At 44.4% G+C, this 26,878-nt stretch overlaps 1 protein-coding gene across 6 annotated transcripts in view; it reads right to left on the reverse strand.

Moving 5' to 3' along the window:
* Positions 1–26,878, reverse strand: part of RIPOR2 (RHO family interacting cell polarization regulator 2) — a 233,623-nt gene that overhangs the window by 103,702 nt on the left and 103,043 nt on the right. Inside the window, exon 1 of one of the 6 annotated variants that reach the window (XM_074398524.1) lies at positions 20,165–23,282. The exons of 4 other annotated variants lie outside the window; for them this stretch is intronic. In XM_074398524.1, coding sequence (XP_074254625.1) covers positions 20,165–20,225 — 61 coding nt within the window. In that variant the 5' untranslated portion in view covers positions 20,226–23,282. Of the gene's footprint in view, positions 1–20,164; positions 23,283–26,878 lie in introns of those variants that run through there. One more of the 6 variants, XM_074398523.1, reaches the window with a different exon arrangement.

Genomic DNA, 26,878 nt, shown 5'->3' on the forward strand with positions numbered 1-26,878 from the left:
GTTGATCAGGCTGGTCTCAAACTCCCAACCTCAGGTGATCCTCCCGCCTCGGCCTCCCAAAGTGCTGGGATTACAGGGACGAGCCACCGCGCCCGGCCCTGTTGTAGATATTTAATACACTCTTCCTCATTGGTGTATAAGCTCCGCGATGTCAGGAACTACGTTTCGTGCTGCATATAGGCTAGTAACCTCTATATTAATGAGCGTCGAGGGTAGCCAGTAAATACTAAATGAGGAATGAGGGCGTACGCTGCCCCTGCTGGCTTCTGCCACCTTTTCCCCTGGAAAAGGAACATAACAAGCCTGCATTTATTGGCATCCGAATTGCACCTATAGAAGCATATTTCAACCTGACAGGTGACAGCTGGATCTTCCCACTTCCTGAACTGCTGAGAGCAAGACCCCGTTATCCTCTGCCCGTGTGTGGCACTGATGAGAAGGTTCTCAGGCTCTTGGCTCGCCATTGTCACACGTATCTGGTTGCACAGTGAGAAACCTGTTTGGCCAACACCCTTAGCATCTTAGTATGTCCCAAGAATCAATGTCGCGGAGGTTCTGAAATCAGTCCTCTGTACTTGGGCAAATTATCCCGAATCTAAGCCTCCTCTCCGCCCCCACTTCTAGCTTTCACACCAAGTGACCTGTAAGGCTGGATGGGTAGGCCGTCATCAGTGAAATGTTCCAAGCCGATGGGTGATAAAGTGTTCTCTAAATACAGCAAACAGTCTCCTTCTCTCCAGAAACTGGGCTGGATTTCTCATAATTATGTCGCTACACATAGAGGTCATTTTCGGCAACAATGTAATCTAGACCAGCAGTTCCCTCCAGCCTTCTTTTGGTTTCAAGACCCATTTACACAAGACTATAATCTAGAATTGGCTCTTTGAATTTTTGGTGCCAAGACCATTTTGTGATTTAAAAAAATATGGAGGATCTTGGGGGCCCTGAAAGGGTCGTGGGAAACCTCGTGAGTCTGGAGATCACATTTTTGAGAACCAGTGATCTAGACTGATAAAAATGTGGGCAACATGTTAATTTACAAATTCGTATAGTTCTAAACCCCATAGGCTGAAAGTAAATGGCATACACTTAATCAACATGCATTATTGTAGAAAGATATTAAAGTAAGTATAGCATGATTCAAAGCAGCTGCAGAAGTGATTGCAAACTATCAATATCTATGTGTAAGCACAATGCTAAGTACTTGATATGTAGCAGGCGTTTTTTTTTTTTCTCGAGATGAAGTCTTGCTCTGTCACCCAGGCTGGAGTGCAGTGGCACGACCTCCACTCATTCAACCTCCATCTCCTGGGTTCAAGCAATTCTCCTGCCTCAGCCTCCCGAGTAGCTGGGATTACAGGTGCACACCACCACGCCCGGCTAATTTTTTGTATTTTTAGTAGAGACAGGGTTTCATCATGCTGACCAGGCTGGTCTCGATCTCCTGACCTCATGATCCACGCACCTCAGCCTCCCACAGTGCTGGGATTACCAGCGTGAGCCGCTGCACCCGGCTGTAATAGGCTTTTTTAAAGGTTCTAAGTTGACTTTCACTTCACAACATCTTTCCTTTTTCTCTTGTGAGCAGGGGAAACATCGGCTGGAGAGATGTGTCCGTAAGCTCCTCCAGGCTGATTTATTTATTCTGTGTCCCTGGGCCTCATGCAGTCCTGGCTTGCAGCGAATCTCATGTTGTCCCTTCCTGTCCATCTCTAGCTTTCTCTGTCCTGGAGGGCTCACCCGCAGGGACCACGTCGTTGGCCACTCTGTGATGTCCTGGTGTGTCTGCCCAGTGGTGTGCCCCAACAGAAAATGAGAGTGAGGTGAGGGTATGCATTCCCTGGCTCCTCCCTGTGAGGTCATCTTGGGCAGGCTGTGTCCCTTCATAAAAGGCGACCGCTTCCCTCCAGCCAGGCCTCTCTCCACAGCTCTCTCTCTCCTTGCAGCTTATGGCAACTTCCTCTCCCATCCTTTGGGCCAGCAGAGGTTCTGTTCCTGCTGCAGCCAGCCCACCGTCCCCTGCTTCCCCATCCTCCGGGTAACTCCTCTCATTTGTAAATAAGGCTTCCTTGAATTGTTCTAACTTGAGGGAGCCGCCAGTTTCCTGACGTTGGCTGATTGATAGCCATTAATCATTAACTATCATTGAAAAATTTAAAATATCTGTTTTTATGCAGTCATTCCTATGTTAAAAATATTTCTTCTTCAGGAGCTCCTTTAATGTAATTTTTGCTTCTCTTTCCATTGGAGGCCAGGGCCGTTCTCGCATGTAATCCTGTTTCATTCTTTTCCCTCTCCCTGCTCCCAGATGTGCAAAGACCTTCCCAAAGGTTAGTTCCTCCCAAATTCGGAAAGCTGGGACCATTAATTTCGGGAGGTAATTTCAGGAGGAATTACAGGCCCGAGAAGCCCCATTGCTTAAAACCTTGTCACTGTTAATCTTCGAAATCTTCATGGAGATTATTTTGGAGGCTGATTGACATCTGGAATTGAGGTCTCCGGTTAAATGAGCTCTCACTACCACTCAGATAAAGCTATAGAAAGCTCTGGAGAGTCTCAAGATAGCTGAAAACACGAGGGAGCACATCCTGAAGCCCAAACAGGGGCTTCTCTGGCTGTGCTCTGTTCCTCTCTCTGGTCCTCCTGCCCCTGGGCTCGGAATCCAGCTGCATGCTAAAAAGGCCTGTGCCTCCTCCGTAAGCCTGGAAACATGAGATATCCTAGCTAGCTTCAGGGTCTAACGCCTCTTTCCTTCCTAAGTCACTCTTCCACAGCCTGCACCTCCTCCAACTAACACACATTTTATGCAAAATCAGGATACTGGATACAAGATTCATCCCCATGGGCCCAGCGCGGTTTCACTTGGCAGAGGTGAGAGTGGAAACCTAACTCCTACAGCACCGCCTGCTCGACCCACAAAGCCTTCTTTGGTAGCAGGAACCTGGCCCCATATCCCCCCTTTCCTTCTCTGCTCACGTAGAACCCACATCCCTGGCAGCTTTGGAGAGGAGCTGGGACAACAGGATAGAGCGCTGTCATCCTCCATCATTAGCCAGGCAGGCAAGACTGCTGTCACATCACTACGCTGACGGTGCTCTTGCACCTAATAAATTATTCATGCCCCCGAAGTGTAATCGCTGTCACGTTCAAAATAGGTCATTCACGCTAAGGCTGCTGGAGGTGACAGTTTCACAGCAATGGTAACAAATCCAAGAGCTTTGGTTTAAGCAAATCTCCAAAGCAAGTGGCTTCTCCAAGCAACCCGAGGTTAAATATGTTTTCTGGAATCCGGCTATATTTTCATTAGCAGCAGCAAGAAGAGCCTGAAACAGCTGTCTGCTGGCAACAGTGAGAGCCGGGGGATGGAAGACTGTATTTCAGCCTCTTCCTTCACTGACCCTCCCCCAGAGAGCCTCCAGGGGCTGCTTGAGGAAGATAAATGTGAACACCTGCTCTCGTCTGGTCTCTGCACACGAGGCGATGGCTAAGTCATAATGAGCATAGGCTCTGGACATCTAGAAGAGCAGACGTGCACAGGCTTCTCTGAGAAGTGCCTCTCAGCTGTGGGGTTTGCATTCACAGAGGAATTCAAGTTCAACAGCTGTAGGCCGTGTGCCCCTGCATTTCTAACCTAATTCACAGCCATTGGAGCCTCTTCACCGCTGCGAATACACTCACCCTCTTGTCGGCAGTAGATCTCGTTCGACTCAAGTGCCTGATGGAATACAAATACTGGACTGGCGATTTCAGTGTTTGGAGAGTTATTAGTGTGTTGCTATGTTATTTTAATGCTTTTTGAGGACTGTCTTATAGCGAGAAGAACAATTTTCCCCCAGAATTAGAATAAAGAGAAGCGATTGAAGACATAGCCTGTGGGATTTGAGTTAAAATAAAAGCGAATGTGCTGCCTGCTAGCTATCGACTGTTAAGTGAATGTGTGAGTGATGGAGACCGATGAATCTCCTTTGGAGGGAAAAGAGAGGCAGCTAAGCACTGGGGTTGACTGCTTCCCAGTCTTCTGTTAGGAACGTAGACCAAACACGTCTTTATGTCTCCTCCAGCTGAGAGTCTATGAATGTACGGTCTTGGAGCAAAAGAGCAAGTGAACTTGGTACGCACAGCACCAAATGCAGGAGAGCACGTGGAGATGAAGCGTTCCCTGATGCATTCCCACCACCGTCTTGTTTATCAGAACACTACTTCCAAGGATGCTAAGCTCTCACCTTCAGATATTCACCTCCAAGAAGCCTGCTCAGATTATTCCAGCCTTTTCCCTCTGATCTTTCCCTAAATTCCCCTTTAGTGTTCTGAGCAGTTTACATTGTGTTATTGAACTCGTGGCCTTATGGAACAAACCATATAGGTTATATAGCCCAATCCCTATAAGCTGGAGATAAATCGATAAATAATTTTCCCTTATGTATATGCTGCTTTATAGGCAATATTTCAGCAGCTCTTTCCTGAGTGCTCACTATTCTGAGTACTTAGAATGAGACTTCATTAAGTCATCCACAATTTATGTGTATACTAGAAACCTAACTGTCCAAAACTGGATGCCTGATTCATCACAGCGATACCCTGCCTCACCTTAAGTCTCCTCCTCCAGTGGCCGGCTTTATCTCAGTGAAGAGCATTGTTACTCTTCCAGATGCTGAGGCTGAAGCCCTGGGGTCGTCCTTGACCACTTTTCCCCATACCCCAGTATTCAGCCAGAATCAGGCCAGGTAAGGATCCCATGAGCTCTTCTGGAATATGCCAGTAGTCTCCTAACCTGCCCTTGCCCCCATTCCCCAATCTTTCTTTCTAGGACAACAGTCAAAATAATCCTTCTGTAGGGTAAATCAGATTGTATCACTTACTCAACACTGGCCAAGAGCTCCCCATCTCATAGAGTAAAAACTCAAATCTTTACAGTAGTCTGTAAGGTTTTATAGGAGCTGAACTCCCCCAGACCTCTTAGATTTCTCTCTCTCTCTCTTTTTTTTTTTTTTTTTTTTTTTTTGACAGAGTCTTGCTCTGTCACCCAGGCTGGAGTGCAGTGGCACGATCTCAGCTCACTGCAGCCTCTGCCTCCGCAGCCATAAGCAATTCTCTGGTCTCAGCCTCCCAAGTAGCTGTGGTTTCACCATGTTGGCCGGGCTGGTCTGAAACTCCTGATCTCAAGAGATCCTTCCACCTTGGCTTCCCAAAATGCTAGGACTACAGGCATGAGCCACCGCGCCCAGCGTTAGATCTCACCTTCTCCCATTCTCTGCCTTGCTCACGTTGGTTTCTTTACTATTCCTGGGACACTCTCCCAGACCTCCATATGTTCGGACCTTGACATCAAACGTCTGGGCACTTGTCAGTAAAGCCTTCCCTAACCGCCGGGTTCCGTTCTGCCCACGCTGCACTTAACTTTTTTCCATAACATTTATGGTGTGCCCTCTCACCCCCAATGTACTGGATATTACAGGCTTGCCTATTGTCTGTCTCGCTTCTCTGCAGCATAACGTCACAAGGCTGGGACTTTGTTATATCCACTGCTGTATTCCAAGAGCCAGACTATAACTGAACCAAACACATGGAAGACTTTCAATTGATATTCTGGATTTATTTACTTATTTTTAAATTTGAGACGGAGTCTTGCTCTGTTGCCCAGGCTAGAGTGTGAGGTGCGATTTCTGCTCACTGTGACCTCTGCCTCCCAGGTTCAAGTGATTCTCCTGCCTCAGCCTGCCAAGTAGCTGGGATTACAAGCATGTGCCACCCCGCCCAGCTAATTTTTGTATTTTTTAGTAGCAACAGAGTTTCACCATGTTGGCCAGGCTGGTCTCGAACTCCTGACCTCAAGTGATCCGCCCTCTTCGGCCTCCCAAAGTGCTAGGATTGCAGGCATGAGCCACCACTCCCCGCCGATATTCTTCAAATGCATAAAAAAATAAACCTATGTCTCTAAATAACTCATAAGCTCCCAAGGGAGGCCCATTTTCTAATTATGCTATCCCTCTCTAGAGGAACCTCGGTAAGTGCTCATCTCAAAGTATTTCTGCAGAGTTCCTAAAACTGATGCCCAGCTAGGAAGAAAGTAGTAGCAAGAATCCCATACTTAACTCTCACATATGCTGTTATAAAGAAAACAGTCTTCCTAAGATTGCAGCAGATATGCTTAGGCTTGGTCAGCATCAGTTTCCTAGAACCACTGCTGTCTTCTGTGGAAATTCAGTTCCCACTGTTACATTTACCTGGCTCAAGAAAAAGCAGCTGCTCTGCAGACCCTCAGGAACTGCCTGGTACTTTCCTGTTTTTCTGGTGTACCCATTCGTAACTTAAAAAAAAAAAAATGTGGTTAGGGCCCAGGCATGGTGGCTCATACCTGTAATCCCAGCACTTTGGGAGACCGAGGCAGGTTGATCATTTGAGGTCAGGAGTTCGAGACCAGCCTGGCCAATGTGGTGAAACCCTGTCTCTACCAAAAATACAAAAATTAGCCTGGTGTGTTGGTGTGCACCTGTAGTTCCAGCTCCCCCAGGAGGCTAAAGCACAAGAATTGCCTGAACCTGGGAGGCAGAGGTTGCAGTGAGCCAAGATGGTGCCATTGCACTCCATCCTAGGCAACAGAACAAGACAGTCTCCAAAAATACACATAACATGAAATTTACCATCTTAACTGTTTTTAGGTGTATAGTTAAGTTCTCTTCACACTGTTCTGCATCAAACTCCAGAACCCTCACTTTGCAGATCTGAAGCTCTGTGCCCATTGAAACAGTTTCCTACTCTCTCCTCCCCTCAGCCCCTGGCAACCATCAGTACTTACTGTTTCTATAGATTTGATTACTCTTGGTACCTCATAGAAGTGGATTCATACAGTATTTGTCTTTTCTGACTGAGTTATTTCACCTAGCATAATGTTCTCAGGGTTCATGTAATATGGTGGCATGTGTCAGCATCCATCCTTCTTGCAGGCTGAATAGTATTCCACTGTAGGTATACACTGAACTACGTCTTGCATATCCCTTCGTCCCTGGGCAATACTTGAGTTGCTGCCACCTTTTGGCTATTGTGGACAATGCTGCTCTAAATATGATATAAAGATATCTTTTCAAGGCTCTGCTTTTAATTCTTTTGGGTATATACCCAGGATGGAAGTGCTAGATCACATGGCAATTCTATTTTTAATTTTTTTTAGGATCTGCTATACTGTTTTTTATAGTGGCTGTACCATTTTACATTCCCGCCAACACTGACCAAAAGTTTCCTAACTCTTTTTAATAGCAAGATTTTTATCCCCTATGGCAAGTTAGAAGTGCTCAGAGGCTGGGCGCTGTGGCTCAGTCCTGTAGTTTTATCATTTTTTGAGGCTGAGTTGGGTAGATCACTTGAGGCCAGGAGTTTGAGACCAGCCTGGCCAAAAGGTGAAATCCCATCTCTACCAAAAATGCAAAACATTAGCCGGGCGTGGTGGCATATGCCTGTAGTCCCAGTTGCTTGGGAAGCTGAGGCATGAGAATCGCTTGAACCCAGGAGGCAGAGGTTGAAGGGAGCTGAGATCGCTGTGCTGCACTCCAGCCTGGGTGACAGAGTGAGACTATCTCAAAAAAAAAAAGGGGGGTGGGGTGGGGAAGAACTACTCAGAAATGCCTCACAAAGCACAACATTCCTGCCTCTTGTAGTGCTTAGCAACCAGGAGCTCAGTGCCCCTCCAAATGTACATGGGTGTGCGTGGCAGTGCTTTTAGCGCTCTCCTGTTGTGTCTGTTTTGAAAAGGCTTCCTTGTTCTGGAATTAACATGCAGGCTGAGCAGACACATGCTGGTGTGCTTTACAGACGTGGGGCAGTGGGCAAGAGCCAGCACTGTTCTGGGATGATCAAAGCTCTGCTAATCCCATGTAATCTCTGAACGTAAGGTAATGCATTTCCAATTTGGGGTTTCTTCGGGAGATGCTCCCTGAGGCCTGGCACCATCACTCCTTGGTGAACAGGGACTCGTATGTGTGCAAATGCCAGAAAGACGGCTTCGAGTCATGCTTGCCTATCATTCATTACGGTTCATTATGGTTAGGTCTAAGGGCTTCAGATCTTGGAGATGCGTGAGCTCGAAGCATCAAATGGGGAAAGAAGTCCCTTGAAATGCTGCAGAGGTATAAAGAGAAAAGACCCCTTGGGCACTTGCTGTGTGCGGTCCTCTTTCACCTGATTTACTGTCGAGCTGGGAGGAAAGAGCCTTTGTCTTACTCTGTCTCTCCTTTCACAGGATGTTGTCTTCTGTTCCCTCCCCAGCCCAAGGCATTCTGTCTTAGCCACCAATTTTTCATCCTCCTTCCAATTGGTATTACAGAGCAATGTAATCTAATGACATATATTCTCTTTAAAAGAGTATTAAAATAACCATAAGAAGGGATAAGTCACTTCTTACATTGGGGCTTTAATAATGATAAGACCCTCCCAGCAGACATAAAAAAGGAAGGAAGAGATGGTTACAAAAGGGGAAGAGGAAGAGATGATTACAAAACTCTCAATGACCTTAAGATTTGGAAGTTGACATAGACCAGGAGTTGGCAGGCTTTTTCTGTAAAAAGCCAGATAAATATTTTAGGTCTTGTGGGCCAAGTGATAAAAATGAGAAAATTAGATAAATACCTCTAACAAGAAAGACAATGAAATTTCAAAAATGATCCAGTAAGGGGAAGAATGGAATTCTTTTCCTCTGGGATAATGTTTTGCTTAATGGAGATTCTAGGTTAGTGATCCCTATCACCAAATCAATTACAAATGTTCATCTGTGAAAAACCATTCAAATCAATTATAAACGTTCATCTGTGAAAAGCCTATACAAAAACAGGCAATGGGTTGGATCTGGCCTGAGGCCGTGGCTTACCCACTTCTGCCTAGACCAAGAGCAGTGCAGAAAGCCACGGACTCACTGTGTGCAGCTCTCAGTGTTAACCTGGTGCGTCATAAAGGCACAAGCATGTATCTTTCTGGGTGTATTATCAGCATTAGGAAGACGCACAGGGGTATCTGTGTCCTCTGCATTGAGTCCTTGTTGTAAAGGACCAGATGTGTTGTCTTTTGCATAGAGCAGACGATGCAGCTTCTGACACACCATCAGTCACCTTTCCACAAGTGTAGAGAAGTTAGGTTCATCCATTCTTGGTCTACTCTGCTGCAGCTGGTACTGTTGCCAAACTAACCGACTAATGATATGCCCTGTTCATAACTTTTATGAGTGGTACTCAATACATATCTGTTAATGAGTGCACAGAGGATTGATTCTATTCACTCGTTCTCTGTCCCATGTAGTATTCTTATGAAGTAACTGAGCTAATGTTCATCCTGCACATTTGTATAAAAGTTATGTTTACGCACAAATACACATAAACAGATTATCATCATTTTTTTCAGGAAGTTTTACCACTGAGAATATTATTTTTAAAACAATGGAAGCTAAAACAAAACCAAAACACCAGTAGAGGGAACATTGCAGCGGCTTTATTTAAAATCTGAATTACTGTCCTAAAACACTGTAGCATATCCAACATTAAAGTTTTCAGTGGGTGTTATCTTTAAATAAGGAATGTCTTAACAAATACAGAAAGTTCAGCCTTTCTCAGGTTACATTTTCAAAAGAACTCGGTGTGGTGGTGATGGGGGAGGCAGTGCCTCTGATGTGTTTACCACAACTAAATATTTACTCAGGAAATAGGACCTGCATACTGTTCAATATATGGTTAAAGATATGATTTCACCTCCAGCATTTGTGGAGGAGGCAAGGGGCCCCTGTACACAATAAAACTGCCATAGCACGTGTTTCTCCCACGTGGAATGATACCCAGAGAATTTTCAGGCGGAGACCAGATTGATTAAAGCACTAGCACGTGGGTAAGCAATCATGTATGTATTCCATGCCAAGCAGTGGGGTTATCCTGAGCCCTTCCTTGGCCACATGGTGGAGATCAGATAGCAACTAGGTTGGCTAATCCATGAACCAGAGGGACCTCTACATCAGGCGTCCCCAAACTGTGGGCCGAGGGCCGCATGCGGCCCCCTGAGGCCATTTATCTGGCCCCCTGCCGCACTTCAGGAAGGGTCACCTCTTTCATCGGTGGTCAGTGAGAGGAGCACAGTATGTGGTGGCCCTCCAATGGTCTGAGGGACAGTGAACTGGCCCCCTGTGTAAAAAGTTTGGGGATGCCTGCTCTATATCCTCAGGAAAGCATTTGAGGTGAGTAGTCTCAAAAGCTCTGCTCTGATCAGCTTGCACTTTTATTAACCCAGCCCTTCCTGACAAAGGCCAGGATTAGGAGAGGGGACTTGTATAGACTTGGGAGGCTGAGACAGCTGAGAAAATCACAGTTAAAAAATAACTGGCATTTACACAGTAAGTCCTTATGGTTTTCAAGTATATCATACATTATCTCGATTTAAACTCTGCAGTTCTTGAGTCGTTCATCATCATCATCATCACCATCATCACCATCATCATCCTTATCATCAGCATCACCACTGTCTTCATCTCCACCATCACCATCATCATCATCATCCTCACCACCACCATCATGATCATCATCATCATCACACCATCACCACCACCCCCACCACCCCCATCACCATCACCACCCCCATAACCATCACCATCACCATCATCATCATCATCCTCACCACCACCATCATGATTATCATTGTCATCACACCATCACCACCACCCCCATCACCATCACCACCCCCATAACCATCACCATCACCATCATCATCATCATCCTCACCACCAGCATTGTGATTATCATCATCATCACACCATCACCACCACCCCCACCCCCATCACCATCACCACCACCTTCATCATCATCATCATCATCATTATCATCACCACCATTACTACCACTACAACGACCACCCATAACCATTACCACCATCATGATCCTTATCATCAGCATCACCACTGTCTTCATCTCCACCATCACCAGCATCATCATCATCCTCACCACCAGCATTGTGATTATCATCATCATCACACCATCACCACCACCATCATCATCATCGTCACCACCATCACCACCACCGCCATCACCACCCCCATCACCATCACCACCACCTTCATCATCATCATCATCACCACCATCACTACCACTACAACCACCACCCATCACCATCATAACCAATACCAGTACCACTACCGTCATCATGATCATTATTACCACCTTACCACCGCTACCGTTATTATCTCTGTAACCGCCACCATCATCACTATCATCAGTCCAGCCACTACCACCACCGCCATCTTCATCAATATATCATAATCGTCATCACCATCACTGCTGCTGCAATCACCACTACAATCACCCTCGTTATCATCATTCTCACCTGGAAAAAGGAAATTAAATCTTCTGAGGGGTTAGGTACTGTGCCTAAAGCCAAACAACCAGTAAGTTGGACTAGGTCGTATGAGTTCAAATATTTTGCTCATTCCAAAGCATATATGCTACTTTGTAGAAGTCAGTGTAGCAGTCTGGATGCTAAAAATCAAAGATTTTAAAAGAACAATGCCTTCAGAATTTCCTTCCTTCTTCCTTCCTTCCTTCCTTCGTTCCTTCCTTCTTTTTCTTTTCTTTTCTTTTCTTTTTTTTTTTTTTTTTTTGAGATGGAGTTCTGCTCTTGTTGCCCAGGCTGGAGTGCAATGGTGTGATCTCAGCTTACAGCAACCTCTGCCTCTTGGTTCAAGTGATTCTCATGCCTCAGCCTTCCGAGTAGCTGGGATTACAGGCATATGCCACCACGCCCAGCTAGTTGTGTATTTTTAGTAGAGATGGGGTTTTTCCATGTTGGTCAGGCTGGTCTCAAACTCCCGACCTCAGGTAGTCTGCCTCCTCAGCCTCCCAAAGTGCTGGGATTACAGGCGTGAGCCACCGCGCCCAGCCTTGGCTTCAGAATGTCTGTATGCAAAGTACCCAATACAGCAATATGGTTGGAAAGGGGTCCTGCCCTTCTCTAGAGGCTGTTTGCAGAGCAGCACGTGATTTTTTTTTTACTCAGATTGTAGAATGCAGAATACTCAAAATAGCAATGTTTTCTTCAGAAAGTTTTCTATAATGCTTTCTATTAAGATTTACAATTTTAATTTATTTTTGAGTTTTTAGAGATGCTCATGGAGATTAATTAACAGGGGTGTGAGTCATGTCCTAGCTCAGAGATATTCTTGGTACCCCTCAGCATGTGAACCACAAGTTGAAGAAGAGTTTGTTTGTCCTAACATTTTAGTCACATAATTTATCTGAAGACAGTTAAGAGTGCCTTTCACAAATCATATCTGCTTATTTGAGTCTCTGGTATATTTTTCTTTAAATACCATTCTACTAATGTATTTTGCTGTTATAAATAGAAAGAAAATTCCCGCCATAGAAAATGTTTTCATATTTATTCTCTCTCAGAGATTTCGGAAGTTCAATTTATAGAGAATAAAAAATTATCTTCAAAGGCTCAGCCAGCTGACTCATCTTGTGATCTGAAAGGCAAGTTGTCTTCTTGCTACTTCTCGTGCTGAATGAACAGTTTAGGATGAAGTCGAGAGGGAGAAGGGACCAGCTGCTCTTACGCTGCTGCTGTGTGAGTGGTGTGGTTTAAATATTTAAACCTTTAACTCCCAATAATCCAAAGGCAAATAAAGAAACATTTGTGTTGAAAAGTGGCACCATAACCTCAGAACTTTCCAGAAGGCAGCAACTTCTTTCTTCTCTTTATTTGATTTAGAAATAATTTGTGTCTAGGGCTAGACGTGTAATACAGCCTCAGGTGAAATAACCGTGATCTCTTCTCTGGGAGGTTCTCTATTAATGAAAATCTTTACAAAACTTCATTCAAGTGTTTTCTCTCTTACTCAGTTGGGAAAAAAGATACCTTACCCACCCCAAAAGTTCACGTTTTCTCACGTTTATATTTTAAGTTCCGAGAGTTTTACCTTGTATCCATCACTGTGTCCTTAAGTATCTTCTGCCTGAAGCATTTGTTAAGCAAATCAAAGCATGAAAAAGTTGAAGATACAGAAAGCCAACATGTGACATGATGCTACAAATCATTATTGATCGCCTTCTGGAGAAACATGGCCCATTATATCTAGCTTTTGATTGCTTTCACAGCATAGGTCTAAATCTTTCTCTTAAAAATATCTGAAAAGGATGAAGTAGATGGTGGTTCTGGTTTTTTTTTTGGAAGGAATATTCTAAATGATAAGATATGCTCTGGCTACACAGCACAAAGTGAAGTGGGTTTTTAGCGTACACGGCCTGATTTGTCTATCAATAAGAATCGAACCGTTTCGGTGCTTGACACATCCCTCTTCATCCTAGGCGTGCACGTGCTGTGGAATCATTACCCTCATAGCCAAGCACATCCGCACTTCAGGCTCCCGGAAACTGACAGCCAACACGGCCTGGACCATACTGAGGGCTGAGGAAGTACAAGAGTGTTTACGGTCTCATCAGCACCTGCGTTTCTAGTTTCATTTTCTTCTTTCCATTTTCGCCTGCTGGGACCATTTACTGGTTTTCTTCCTCTCCAGCTTTTCTCTGTCCTTTGGGTACTTGAAAGAGTCACTTTAATTTGTCTCAACTAATACCTTTTCTCCTTTAAAATATCTTCCAAAATCAATGAATTTTAAACATTTTAGTTAAACATCGAAGCTTTTGACAAATAATCAGTAGACGAAATTTGGCCATCCAAAATTAAATGAGAAGTTGAATAAACTGACATTTGCTTAGCACAATAAAATACAGATGGCAGGCAGGCACCGTGCATGGCTCACGCCTGTAATCCCAGCACTTTGAGAGACCTAGGCTGGGGGATCACTTAAGGACAGGCGTTTGAGACCAACCTGGGCAAGTTAGTGAAAGCCTTGCTTTACAAAAAAATTTTAAAACGAGCTGGATATGGTGGTGCACACCTGTAGTACCAGCTACTTGGAGGCTGAGGCAGGAGGATCCCTTGAACCCAGGAAGTTGAGGCTGCGGTGAGCTATAATCACACCACTGCGCTTCAGCCTGGGTGACAGAGCGAGACCCTGTCTCTTAAAAAAAATACAGGAGCCACAGTTAACTAGATAAATCACATCTTTTTAATAAATATGTTGGCTTGTGTAAGTGAAGTGGCTTCTATCAAAAAGAGAAGTGGGAGGGCAACCCTCCAGATTTATTGCAGTGTTTTGGTCATAACAACTACACATTTCTTTTTCTTTTTTGATTTTCATAGCTACAATGAGTATGCATGTACTTTTAGTTTTCAACTCAAGCACTGTGGAAGACAGACTCTAGTATATCTTACACACACCATTCCTAAAACGTTAAGATTTGGCTGGCTGCTCATGAGATATTAAAATAAATGTCTAAAATGTTTTACTAGCAATATTGGGCCCCTTTTGGCATTGGCCTGATCTAAACAGGTTACTCTGAGGTCACTGGGGGCCATAAATCAGCGGGGTGGACTGGTGGCTAAGACAGCCTGCATAGCTCTAGTGCAATGTGCTATTTTAGTTTATGCCCCTGCAATGACACCATCTCTTTGGCACCAGCCAAAGAAAGCTTCCTAGACATCTATGGGAAGAGAATGTTGTGCAGTAATCCAAGGCAGAGGTCACGCAAGCATGAATTACTGCGAGGAGGTCTTTGTCTGCTCCAGACCCTGGGACGAATAGAGTAGGGAAAGTGACTTCCAACTAAAGCGTTTATCCAGGAATTGCGGGGTGGAACCTGATCCAAACAATCTTGGCGTATCGTGAAAGGAATTCTTTTCAACCCCGGGAAACTCGGGCAGCCTCTTTCTGCCCGTGTTCCATTCTCATTATCGGGTCCACTTGAGAACTTCAGGTATTTTTGGAGAAAGATTCAACATAGTTAAATAGCAGTGTTTATATGCTATAAAATGTGGCATAATCACGCAAGAACTCCAGTTCTTTCTAGCCAAGGCTCATATACGTCCACATTTGATTTCTCTTAATTTTTGCATGGTGGGTATGACTTAACCAGTCTGAACATTCAGGATTTATTAGTTTTGTACATAATCTTCATTTAATTGCTTTTCCCCCCTTTCTTCTTTCTATTAATTTTGGAAGGGGCAAATAGAATTCGGGAAACAATATCAAAATATTCCAGATTATAACACATTGCATCATTATTTACCTATTGAAAGAAAAATACTCCCTTGGTTTTGTAAACAGCCTACATAGACCCAAAAAAAAAAAATTAGATATTTATCCTCACTACAATTCTTTTTTTTTTTTTTTTTTTGGTAAATGTTTTGTAGTATTCTTGCTCCCTCTGACCTGCAGTTCCCTTTGAAAGGGATAAAGTGCTAACTTATTTGGCTTAGAGAAAGGAGAGCGGTTTGGTTCAAAAGTGAGTGGCAATTTTTTCCAGACAGCTGTTGGCCTGTTTAAGAGCAACAGGCAGCTCGTGGCTGAGTGGACTTCCTTTTGCCAGTTCATCTCCACCTGGGAGAGTTCCCCTTTTTTGTGGAGGTTGAAACAACTTTCTCAGTCACAGTTATCCAGGACAGGAAAAGTATTCTCAAGCTCAGCGGCACTGTGTCAGCTCTGGCGGACATTTGAAGATCTGACAAAAGCTCTGTAGTTTCTTGCAGTCTTCAAGCATAATCTTAAAAGGCATGTAAGTGTCCAGGAAGTGTAAGAACCTGAGGAACACTTTGCACACTGTGACCTTGGGTGTGTTATTATTCTAACCGTTGCGCTTGACAACAGATTACTGAGCAGTGCTGAAAATGGACGCAGGGATGGGTCGCGTTTCTAAGGAAAGAAGCACCTTCAGCTTTAAGTTGTGCCAAGGAGTGACTTTGGCTGCTAAAATACTGACCACCACCTGGCGAGCCGTTTGCTCCCACACGTGAATTCTGTTCTGGTCTTGAGAGCAGGATAGGAACCTCCCCTTCTGTTTTTCCTCTCTTCGCTGATCCTCATGACTGTCGCCGTCATCAGCAGCAACAGCAGCATTGTCGTAGTCATTACCATCATCACCATCCAGTTATTTCCGCTAACACTGACCCTCAAGATCACACAGTGGCAAACCAGATGAAAGCCCTTTCATTTGATGAGCTTGACTCTACAGTGGGAAAAGAGTCTCTAAGGCTAACTACCGGTTTTTCAGTACCTTGATAATCAAATACATCGTTTCTCCAGGAAAGATTAAGCCTACTTGATAGTAACCATTTTCTAAATGACATGATGATGTTGTGAGGAAAGCAAATTTAGGGCTCTGTGTGTCTGTGTGTGTGTGTGTGTCTGTGTGTGTGTGTGTCTGTGTGTGTGTGTCTGTGTCTGTGTCTGTGTGTGTGTCTATGTGTGTGTGTGTGTGTGTGTATGTGTGTTTGTGTGTGTGTGTCTGTGTGTGTGTGTCTGTGTCTGTGTGTGTCTGTGTGTGTGTGTGTGTGTCTGTGTGTGTCTGTGTGTGTGTGTGTGTCTGTGTGTGAGAAAGAGAGAAGAAACAGAGACAGGGAGCAACAGAGAATAGACATTGGGATTTGCAGTGTGTGGGTGAATGCCTTTTCTCTCTTCCTCCCTGTCTCTTTCTGCCTGTTTCTCTGTCTCTCTTTTTCCCTGTCTGTCTCTCTCTCTCTTTCACTATATGCAACCCTGTTCTAGAGCAAGAGTGGTTACATACCCATGCTCCGAAGTTCTGTGAACCTTAACATTTTCTTCAACCACAAAAAACAATTGCTGAAGCAAACAGGATCTCAGAAAGGCAGTTTAAAACATACACTGTGAGCATGACTCACTGACTCATTGTTTTCTTCCCAGATCTTTACAATGTCATATATCTAAGTGGATTTATACATACTTTTAAGCAAATGAACCTAAATTCTAAATCCATGTAACCTCTAGGGGAAAGGGATCTTAAAAATGTGTCAATTGCAAGGAAATATGGTTGCCCTAATAACAAGCTTCTGGGCATTTTCCTTTTTTTTTTTTTTTTATGTTACAGAAAACTCGTTGTACCAAAAGCTTTCTGCTTAGGCACCTTAAGTGAGCTGAAAGCATGGGTGAATCATACAACAAGCATGAACTTTGATTTGTAGATACATCATTTTGAAGAGAAGACTGGTAGTAGAATGCCCAGAGAATGTGTAATCAGTCTTCTTGTTTCAGATGAAGAATGAGGCTCAAAGAGGATAAATGACTTGCCCAAGACCCTTCAGCTGTACCACGGCAGGGGCAAGGCTACCACTCAGGCTCCTAACAACTTGTTCAGTGCTCTATGCATATTAAACCTCCGAAAAGTTATTTCTAAGCTGAAGTTCCATAAATAAGTCCTATTTTGAACCTGAGGTTAACCAGACACATGAAAAATGGTCGCTATTCAATAAACCCATTTTGTAACTACACAGTAAGGACTAATATGTATTGTGCACTGACCTCGGTTCTAAATGCTTTCCCTGTCTTAGCACGTAATCCACACACAGCCATATGAGGTTTGGACTCCATTTTATAAGTGAGTAAACTGAGGCACAGAGCGATTAGGTAACCTACTTAAGGTCAGGGGAATTGGTTGGCAAAGCCCAGACAGTGCAATTGCAGAGCTGAAGTTCTTGGCTGTTACCCTACACGGAGCTGCTTAAAATGAGGCACCAGCTGGACTTGCTTTCACAGAAATTGCCAAACATGAGCCACGGCTCTGAAAACTGAATAAAAATACACTGGATGTTGGCCTTGCGAGGATTTTCTCTTTAATCTTTAGGGATTAAGTTAAATGAGATGATCCGTTTGGAAAGGATAAAGCATACTACATTGAAGGGCAATGCAAATATTATGGATCTACGGCGAAGACAATCTGTACAACCGATAGGTGTTACTGTGCCCCTTCACCATTGCGTAGACCAAAGTCAGCTTGCGTGGGGACCACCAGGCACAAGCAGAATTTGAGTCTGAATCTCGTTGGACTCTCAACTTATCTCTACAGCACGGTTACTGAGGCTGCAGTCATTACCTCGGTAATGATGAACGCCCAGGACAGAGAACACACAGGTTCATCTGGCCCTGCTTGCTCTGAACTCTTCCCTTCAGGCTGCGGCCACACGTAATCCGGAGTGCAGCGCATCAGCCTATAGAGGGTGCTCTGAAGCGTCATGGCCAGATGTAAAAGCAAAATTCCCATAGGCAAAGAACTGCGGGCTGAGTGTTTTGAAATGCCATTCCTGGAGGGAGCGCTGGGTGAATGATTCCCAAATTTTCTGTGCTAAGCATATCTTCCTAGTTGTGAGCATTTTTCAAATCCTAAAAAGAGTCAGTATCTAAGTGTAAATTTCCTCTTTAAGATGTTTCCCGTCGGGCACAGTGGCTCACGCCTGTAATCCCCGCGCTTTGGGAGGCCGAGGTGGGTGGATCACAAGGTCAGGAGTTCGAGACTAGCCTGGTCAATATGGTGAAACCCCATCTCCACTAAAAATACAAAAATTAGCTGGATGTGGTGGCAGGCGTCTTTAGTCCCAGCTACTTGGGAGGCTGAGGCTGGAGAATCACTTGAACCTGGGAAGCGGAGGTTGCAGTGAGCCAAGATGGCACCACTGCACTCCAGCCTGGGCAACAGAGCAAGATTCTGTCTCAAAAAAAAAAGTTTCCTTTTTCAGGAAACATCTTTAAGAAGTGAAAGCTGAAGAATGCAGCCTAAGATCAAACTTCAAGGTATTGGTGGCTCTAAATGCCTACCATCAAAGTAAGGCCACAGATTAATAATTTGGTAAACAGCAGCAAAGCTCAAGTCAATATTCTTCTGTTCTTCAAACTGATTAAGTTGTGATAAAAACCAAACCCAACTTATGATTTTAAATATTTCTGTAACTAGAGCAACATAGCAGAAAAACAACATCAAAATATTAACAGTGATTACATTCCACATGACTAGATTACAGGGATTCTTTGCGACACTCTGATTTGTCTTCAGCAAACTTGTATTGCTTGGGTAGTGACACATACACAAAAACCTTATTACTGCTCCTTTTAAAAAATTACCAGTCTTAGTTTCTTGAGGAAAGTAACCAAATTCATGAGATTCTTGAGTCCAGATTTCCTTTTCTTAGGCAGCTCCCAATTCTAGAAAAGCTTTTGCCTATAGCCCAATCTCACAGCCAGCATTTGAACAGATCATCTGTTGATGACTAGATCAGTCCTGCCAAATCACAACCTTTACAGTGAAATTCCAGTGCATAGGTCAAGTCATGGAAGAGCAGCAAGATGACAACAGAAAGCTCAGCAGGGCCAGCGGGGCTTGGAAGCTTCCAGCGATCCAGCATCCCTACTAGAAAGTAAAGGAAATGGGAAAAGGGAATGGAAGGTTGGAGTGCCAAGAACGTGTGAGGAAGAGGGCCGGGCGTGGTGGCTCGTGCCTGTATTCCAGCCCTTTGGGGGCCAAGGAGGATGGATCACCTGAAGTCAGGAGTTCAAGACCAGCCTGGCCAACATGGCAAAAACCTCTTCCTACTAAAAATACAAAAGTTAGCTGGGCATGGTGGCCGGTGCTTGTAGTTCTGGCTACTCAGGAGGCTGAGGAAGGAGAATCACTGAACCTGGGAGGTGGAGGTTGCAGTGAGCCGAGATGGTGCCAGTGCACTCCAGCCTTGGTGACTGAACACGACTCTGTCTCAAAAAAAAAAAAAGGGAAAAAAATGGGAGAAGTACCTAGACAGAGAGAGGAGGGGGGGGGGGGGGAGAGAGAGAGAGAGAGAGAGAGAGAGAGAGAGAGAACAGACAGATGGAGAGAGAGAAGTGCAGATCAAAGCAACGTGATACCATGGAAAACCACTCCTGGTCCATTGTCCAACTTCTACCCTGGCAGCCCTGCTGTGCTTAAAGCACTGTGTCAGGCTTCCCTTAAGGTGTTAAAGATACAGCACAGAAGAGAGACAAGGCAAAGAAGTTAGTACTGCTTTCCAGCCTAAACTAAACCTTTATTTTAGTCATGACTTTAAAAAATGCGTTCGTGGGAATGACTCAACTCCCTTGTCCCGCCGCTTGCCTTGTGCTTTCCTCCAGTGCCTAAGTTGATATTTGCAGCCACCATCTCACTCAGGATGCTTCATTTTTATCGTTTCAAAATACTCAAGTCTTTGCCCAAGCTGGGCAAAAGTGTCCAGTGGTGTCAAAAGAAAGCAAAGCAGACCAGAAAGGCTCCTGCCAGAAAGACGTGTTTACCTTCACCAAAAACATCATCCTCTTCATGGACCAGGAGCTCCTCAGCGTCAAGAAACTGCATCTCGGGGAGGACGGGAGCGAGAGGCAGCAGGCGGCAGCCCGGCGGTCCCAGCAGCCACACTGCCACACTACCACCTGAAGTGGCTTCCTGTCCTCGGGTCGCCTAAGCCCTCTGGAGGGCAGCTTCCGCATCTGCCCTGAAGAACGCAGTTGCATTCGTGTGAATAGGCTTCTTGAGCCTTTTGAAGAGTGAATCCCAGGTGGGGTAATTCTCACCACTGAGGAGAAAGGATTTTTTGAAGGGGGCTGCCGATCCGATTGGATCTGAATACAGATACCACTCAAAGTCCGAGTGCAGTGAATTCTGTTTCAAAGCAACAACTTTCATATTTCCTTAAAGAGGAAGGTGGACGCTTAACTTTCTAGCTAATGAATTTGAACACAATGGGTCACGTTGAAACAGGGAGTGCACATTTCTCACAGCTTGGTTTTGCTTCAATGACAATTTATCTGAAAGTAAAGCAAGCCACGGTGTTAAAGCAAAGCGGGTACTGAGAGGACAGAGCTTTCATTCATTTTGCTCAGTAATAGGTGCGTTTTTCTTTTTCTTTTTTTTTTTTTTCAAACCTCTTGCATTTAAAGATTGGAAACTTTACAGCATTTAAACCAAATTGAACCATATCTAGGCTTTCTGTGGCTCGGTTAAATCTATAGTCAATGAATAGATTGCTGGTTTTCGTCAAGCAACTTACATTTCACAATCTTTACTCAGTCTGCTACTTCAGACTGTACCACCAAAGAAGCAAGAGGAAAATTCACTCAAAAAGCAGCTCCTCCCAGCGGGATGCGTAACCCCTGGGCTTCTCCGTGAGCGCCACTGGCTGGCATCACCGTGTACAGCTACCTAACGTGTGCCAAATTCTGTGTGGCTATACAAACAAGCACACATCTCTCTGAGTTATACCGATACTTCATTTTGGGGTTTCCCAGACCTCCCACCGCGCCGTAAGATGTCTCAGGTGGCCAGAAGATCTGAAAATGCAAATGGAGATGACAGCAAGAAGCTGTTGACTCAGGGTGTTTATTTTGGGCCCTTTATTTAATGCATGGTTTTGAAGATACTCCCAGTGTCACCCTAGAGAAACTGTCTCCTCCTCCTGCAACTGCAACCTTAAAATTGTACCAGTTTCTCCCAGAAGAGAGTATGGACAACAGGACTGGAGAGATCCAGCAGTGAGAGGGGGTCACCCAGAGGAATTCAGGAATCAGACACTAAGGGTTAGCTGAGCGGCGACAGTCTGTTCATCCCTGCACCGGTGGCTGCTGCAGTTCCCAAAGACAGTGTGCAGCTTGGGTCCTGCTGGGGTCACCAGTCGCTGTCAATCAGGGCTGCAGCCATCCTTAAAGGACAGCTTGGAAATGTCTGGGGTGTTTTGGGTGGCACAATGACTGGGGGTTATTACTGGTATTTAACGTCTTAGCACTCGAGGGCCCAGGAATGACAGTCTTACTGTAATGCCTGGAGCAGTGGCTCAAGAGGAAGAACTGCCCACCTCCAAATACCAATAATGTCCACCTTGAGACGTACAGAGAGGCCGGGAGCTGGAGTTATCCTTTTCTCTAGCTCTCCTTTGCACCTCCCCTTCCTGACCCTTCTACCACCCCCTACCCCGATCCCCACTTGAATGATGTTTCTGGCCAAGGGTTGCACTGCGTTACATAAATTAAAGCAATTAAAATGGGCCTGGGTGTAGGAGATGTGGACATGGACTAGAGCTCCCTTCTGCGTGGTTGGGGTAAGAGGATGGGCATCCATTGTGACAATCACTACATTTCTCAACTACCGTCCTGTGTCCTTGAATCTCCACGACTTCATCAGGTGGGTGCCATCGTCCCATTTTACGGATAAAGCAATGGGGGCTCAGAGCTTGAACGACATTCCTAAGATCAGGCAGCAGGTGAGTGGCAGGTTCGACTAACTGCAGAGCTCACTGTTGCCTCTTGTCTGGACGACTTTATGGGAGTGGCTGCACCAGTCTGGGTCACTGCAGCATCCCAGTGGCTCTTGGGGACCTGTGCTACCTCCCTTACGTCCCACTGCAGAATTACCCGGTTACCGTGTGACCTGGGGGCTCCAGCCATTCCAATTCAAAAAGTCGGCATAACCTCTCTAGGCCGATTTCATTATCTTAACTGGGTGGAATGGGGTCAACCCTACTGAATTCATATGCTGAAGTCCTAAGCGCCAGTACCTCAGAATGTGACCTTATTTAGAAATAGGGTCATTGAAGGTACAGTTAGTTAAGATGAACTGATATCATATCGGAGGAAGATGGGTTCTTAATCCAAGATGGCTAGTTTCCTCATAAAAAGGAGAGATTTAGACAAAGACATACACACAGGGAGGATGGTATGTGAATATGGAGGCGGAGATCCACAGGCCACGGAACACGAGCGCTGGCCAGGAAACCACCGGAAGCTGGGCGAGTCCTGCAGGAGAGTGTCCCTCACATCCCTCGGAAGAGTCAGTTGTGCCAGCACCTGGAACTGGACCTTCCAGCCTCCACAACTGTGACACACTAAGTTCCTGCCGCTTAAGCCACATAGTTCGTGGTCCTTTGTTACAGCAGTCCCAGAAAACTGATATGCTTTCTCATTTGGCTTGTTTTGAGGATGAAGTAGGATAATTTATGTAAAGGAACTGACACAGCACACGGTACACAGTAAATACCCAGTTATCATTGTCCACCTAAAGCTCTCACAGGGAAGCTTAGGACATTTCCTTAACTGGAGCCTTAATGGGGTTAGAGAATGAGAAGTCACCACGCTTTGTACAAAACTTCAATAACCGTTAAGAAGTTTCCCTCAATGTCCTCTTCTCGAATTCAGGTATCTCGAAAACACAGCTAACCATCTCAAAGAACAAATCACAAATGCCACCAAGAACTCCTTGAAAGCAGAGACCATAGAAAACATGGGTCTTGCTCTCCAAAGTTAAAATTACCTTAGAGAGATATGACATACACACATAATGTGTTAACTAAAAAGAAAAACTAACAAATTACAGATGCACGCATCAATATGAATGAATTTCAGAAACATAATATTGAATTTAAAAAGTCTCAGAAAATTATGAATAGTATGATTATGTTTGTACGTATGTCCAAAATGAGCAAATAAAAAAATGTAAATAATTGCTAACACTTACAGACTGCCAGCAACAGTTCTAAGTGCCTTGTTCCACTTACTTCTTATATCAACCCTAAGATATAGATATGCTTATTATCTCTGTTTTAGTTTAAGGCCCAAGAGGTGAAGCGATCGCTGCCTGAGGTCATGCATTCATAAGTGGTAGAGGTACTGAGATTTGATCCAGGACCCAGAGTCCGGACTCCTAAACACCAGGCTACGGTATCTCTTATCTTTTTTTTTTTTTTTTTTTTTTGGAGACGGAGTTTCGCTCTTGTTACCCAGGCTGGAGTGCAATGGCGCGATCTCGGCTCACCGCAACCTCCGCCTCCTGGGTTCAAGCAATTCTCCTGCCTCAGCCTCCTGAGTAGCTGGGATTACAGGCACACACCACCATGCCCAGCTAATTTTTTGTATTTTTAGTAGAGACGGGGTTTCACCTTGTTGACCAGGATGGTCTCGATCTCTCGACCTCGTGATCCACCCGCCTCGGCCTCCCAAAGTGCTGGGATTACAGGCTTGAGCCACCGCGCCCGGCCCTCTCTTATCTTAAAGGATAAGAGAATGCTGAACTTCTAGATCATTTTAGCAAAGGGCAATACATTGTGAAGAAGTGACTAGACAAAGGAAGCAGAGCAGGGGAGTGGGCTCCTGAGAGTGGTGATTTGGGGGGAGGTAACTAGGAGTGTATGATAGCTAAGGATCAGTAGGCAGATTCATCTCTCATACCAGGCAGAGGACCATGACTCTTCGTCACCCTAGTTCGGGGAATGCAACACCTTTACAAGTGGAAATTTATGGCACTTAAAGCAGAAAGGGGAAGAGCAGAAGAGTCTTTCTCAAAAATAGTTCAAAATAGTACCTATGCTAAAGTAGCATATTTTGGAGGACACATTCTGATCCCCTTCAAATCCATAGTAGAAAAGAAAGACTGAAGCTAGGGAAACTCGGTGCTTAATTAAGGGAGATGTAGTTCACAGAGAGTAGGTTTCGTGAGGAAATGAGGAATGAGTTGGAACAACAATGAAAGAATCTCGCTTTTCAGTGATTGAGGCAGACAGCTCCAATCGCTGGATCTGGGGAAGAGAACAAAAGTGTAGATGAAACAGTGTAAGCAATTCCTTTGATAAAATGCTGATGTGTGACAACCTGTGCTAAGTTTCACAACAGAATTTCATCAAGGCCATAAGCACAGGAACATAGCAAAGTTTTTATACTGTAAACAGTTGGTGCCCACTTTACGCCATACTAGGTCTGTGAATTACAAAGACATGCAAGATCTGGTCCTTGCTTTGTGGAACTTTACTCACTCTTGTGTTCCTTCATCTGGAGAATAATAAGGAACCTACTATGTTTCAGGTACAGTGGAAACATTTAAGTAAATTTATAAGTGACAAGGCACATGTTATGTTGAACATACGAAAATCAACACAGTATTATTATTTTGTGTTATGAGAATTGAGGCTATATTAAGGATTTATTTATTAATTTGAAATATTCCTGCATAGTTTGATGTTTTGAAAAAAAACCACTGTCTGTGAAGCATGCAAAGGAAGAAGCCATGCTAGTGGAAAATATCATCGTCCAACGTGGGCTTTTATTCCAGCAGAAGAGTTTCACAGTCTGCTCTCTGTGCTTTGGAGAATTTCCCACTCCCTTCAGAAGGTGTTTTAAAAACTTAATTTTCTGATATACACACTTCTGAACAGGGAGAAAAATCTGAAGTAATTAGGAGCAAAATGTCTGAAACAGAAAGGAGAACAAAGTAGGAGAGAGGAATTGAAACAGTGAGGAGTGGTAGGAATCAGGAAGGAAAAAGGTGAAAAAAGCCACAGATTCAGAAATAATCTTATCTTTGGTTAACTTTGCCAGTAAAGATGCACCTCAAAATCTGTCTAACTGTAAAATGCCACATCTAAAGAGCTGGGACTAAAGGAACATGATTTTTTTTTTTTTTTTTTTTTTTTTTTTGAGACGGAGTCTGACTCTGTCACTAGGCTGGAGTGCAGTGGCTTGACTTCAGCTCACTGCAGCCTCAGCCTCCGGGGTTCACGCAATTCTCCTGCCTCAGCCTCCCGAGTGCAATAGCTGGGACTACAGGCTAGTATCGCCATGCCCCGATAATTGTTTTTGTATTTTTAGTAAACATGGGGTTTCACCATGTTGGCCAGACCAGTCTTGAACTCCTGACCTCAAGTGATCTGACCCCTCAGCTTCCCAAAGTGTTGGGATTACAGGCATGAACCACCGCACCCAGCTGAAACATTGTTTTTAATAGTGTTCCTGTTTTCATGTTGCAAAGAGGAGGTACCAGTCTCATGGGTACAATCTCATGAGGGTTGTCTCATGGGAAAATCCCTCCCAGAGCCTCGGAAGTCTTCCTGCCTGCATCCCCCATCTTCAGGCGCATCATAGGCTGCAGGAGCCACACTTAGGGTCACTTACTGCAGCTGTTGGGGAAGCCTGACCAAAGCCCAGGACAGTTTCCTTCAATGAGATTAAAGACAATGAGGGTAATTGCCCACTGAAGGAATCCGCCCCTTCCACTTACAAAAAAAGGGTAAGAACCCAGCAAAGGAGAGTTCCATGGCAAGACTCCCATTGGGTATGGCTGGCAAGGTCGTAACCATGGGATAAGGGAATGATTGCTTGCAACTAGAAACAGGAAAAAAAGCATGCAAAGTCACTGGTTTTGGGATTTGACTGGGCTGAGCTGCAATCTTGGCTTTGTTACCATCTAGCTCTTTGACTAAAGTTAATAATTTCACTTTGAATCTGTAAAATGCAGTAATAATCAATGACTGAGTTAAGGGATGGTTAGGCCCTTTCCGACTAAGTTGCCCCAAATTAAAATACAATCTATATTAATACCTTGTGCTAGCAATGCAAACACAACTTCAAGACCCTGTCCCTAGTCCCTGGCCTTACCCTCTGTCTCAACCAGAATGTAATCATAAAGACTCTCCAATAAAGAAATCCTGTAACTGCCACTGATAATAACATTTACCTCTCAGGGTTTGGTGACCTTAATTAAGGTGGGAATCCTTTCCTGTGGCCCTAACACTGACTTTAAAAGCATTTTCGGTGATCACTGTACAGTCTGCCCCTCCTCCCCTTTTTATAACCTCACGACAAATTTCTTGGTATGGGAGCTACTGAAAGTGATAGAAGGGGTGGAGAAAAGATACACGGGAAAATAAACTTGTAAGAAGGCAGAAAGAAACAGTCTTCCATGTCTGTGAGAGATGTGGGAGAGTTTAGGGAGAATCATAGTCCTCCCTCTCAGAATTCGACCCTAGACCCAAGAACATCCCTGTCCACAAAAAGAGGGCCAGATGAGAAGGTATAACTTTCTCAGCTTTCAAAGAAAGGTGTACGTTTCATGCACCCTAAATGTATTTATTGTTCATAACAATAAATACATTTACAAATGTATTTATAATTTGTCTTGTAAATACATTTGTAAATGTATTTATTGTTCATAACAATAAATACATTTCTACTGTCTTTCATGTTTACTTATGC

The sequence above is a fragment of the Saimiri boliviensis genome, chromosome 4 (assembly GCF_048565385.1).
Source record: "Saimiri boliviensis isolate mSaiBol1 chromosome 4, mSaiBol1.pri, whole genome shotgun sequence".
Lineage (NCBI taxonomy): Eukaryota > Metazoa > Chordata > Mammalia > Primates > Cebidae > Saimiri > Saimiri boliviensis.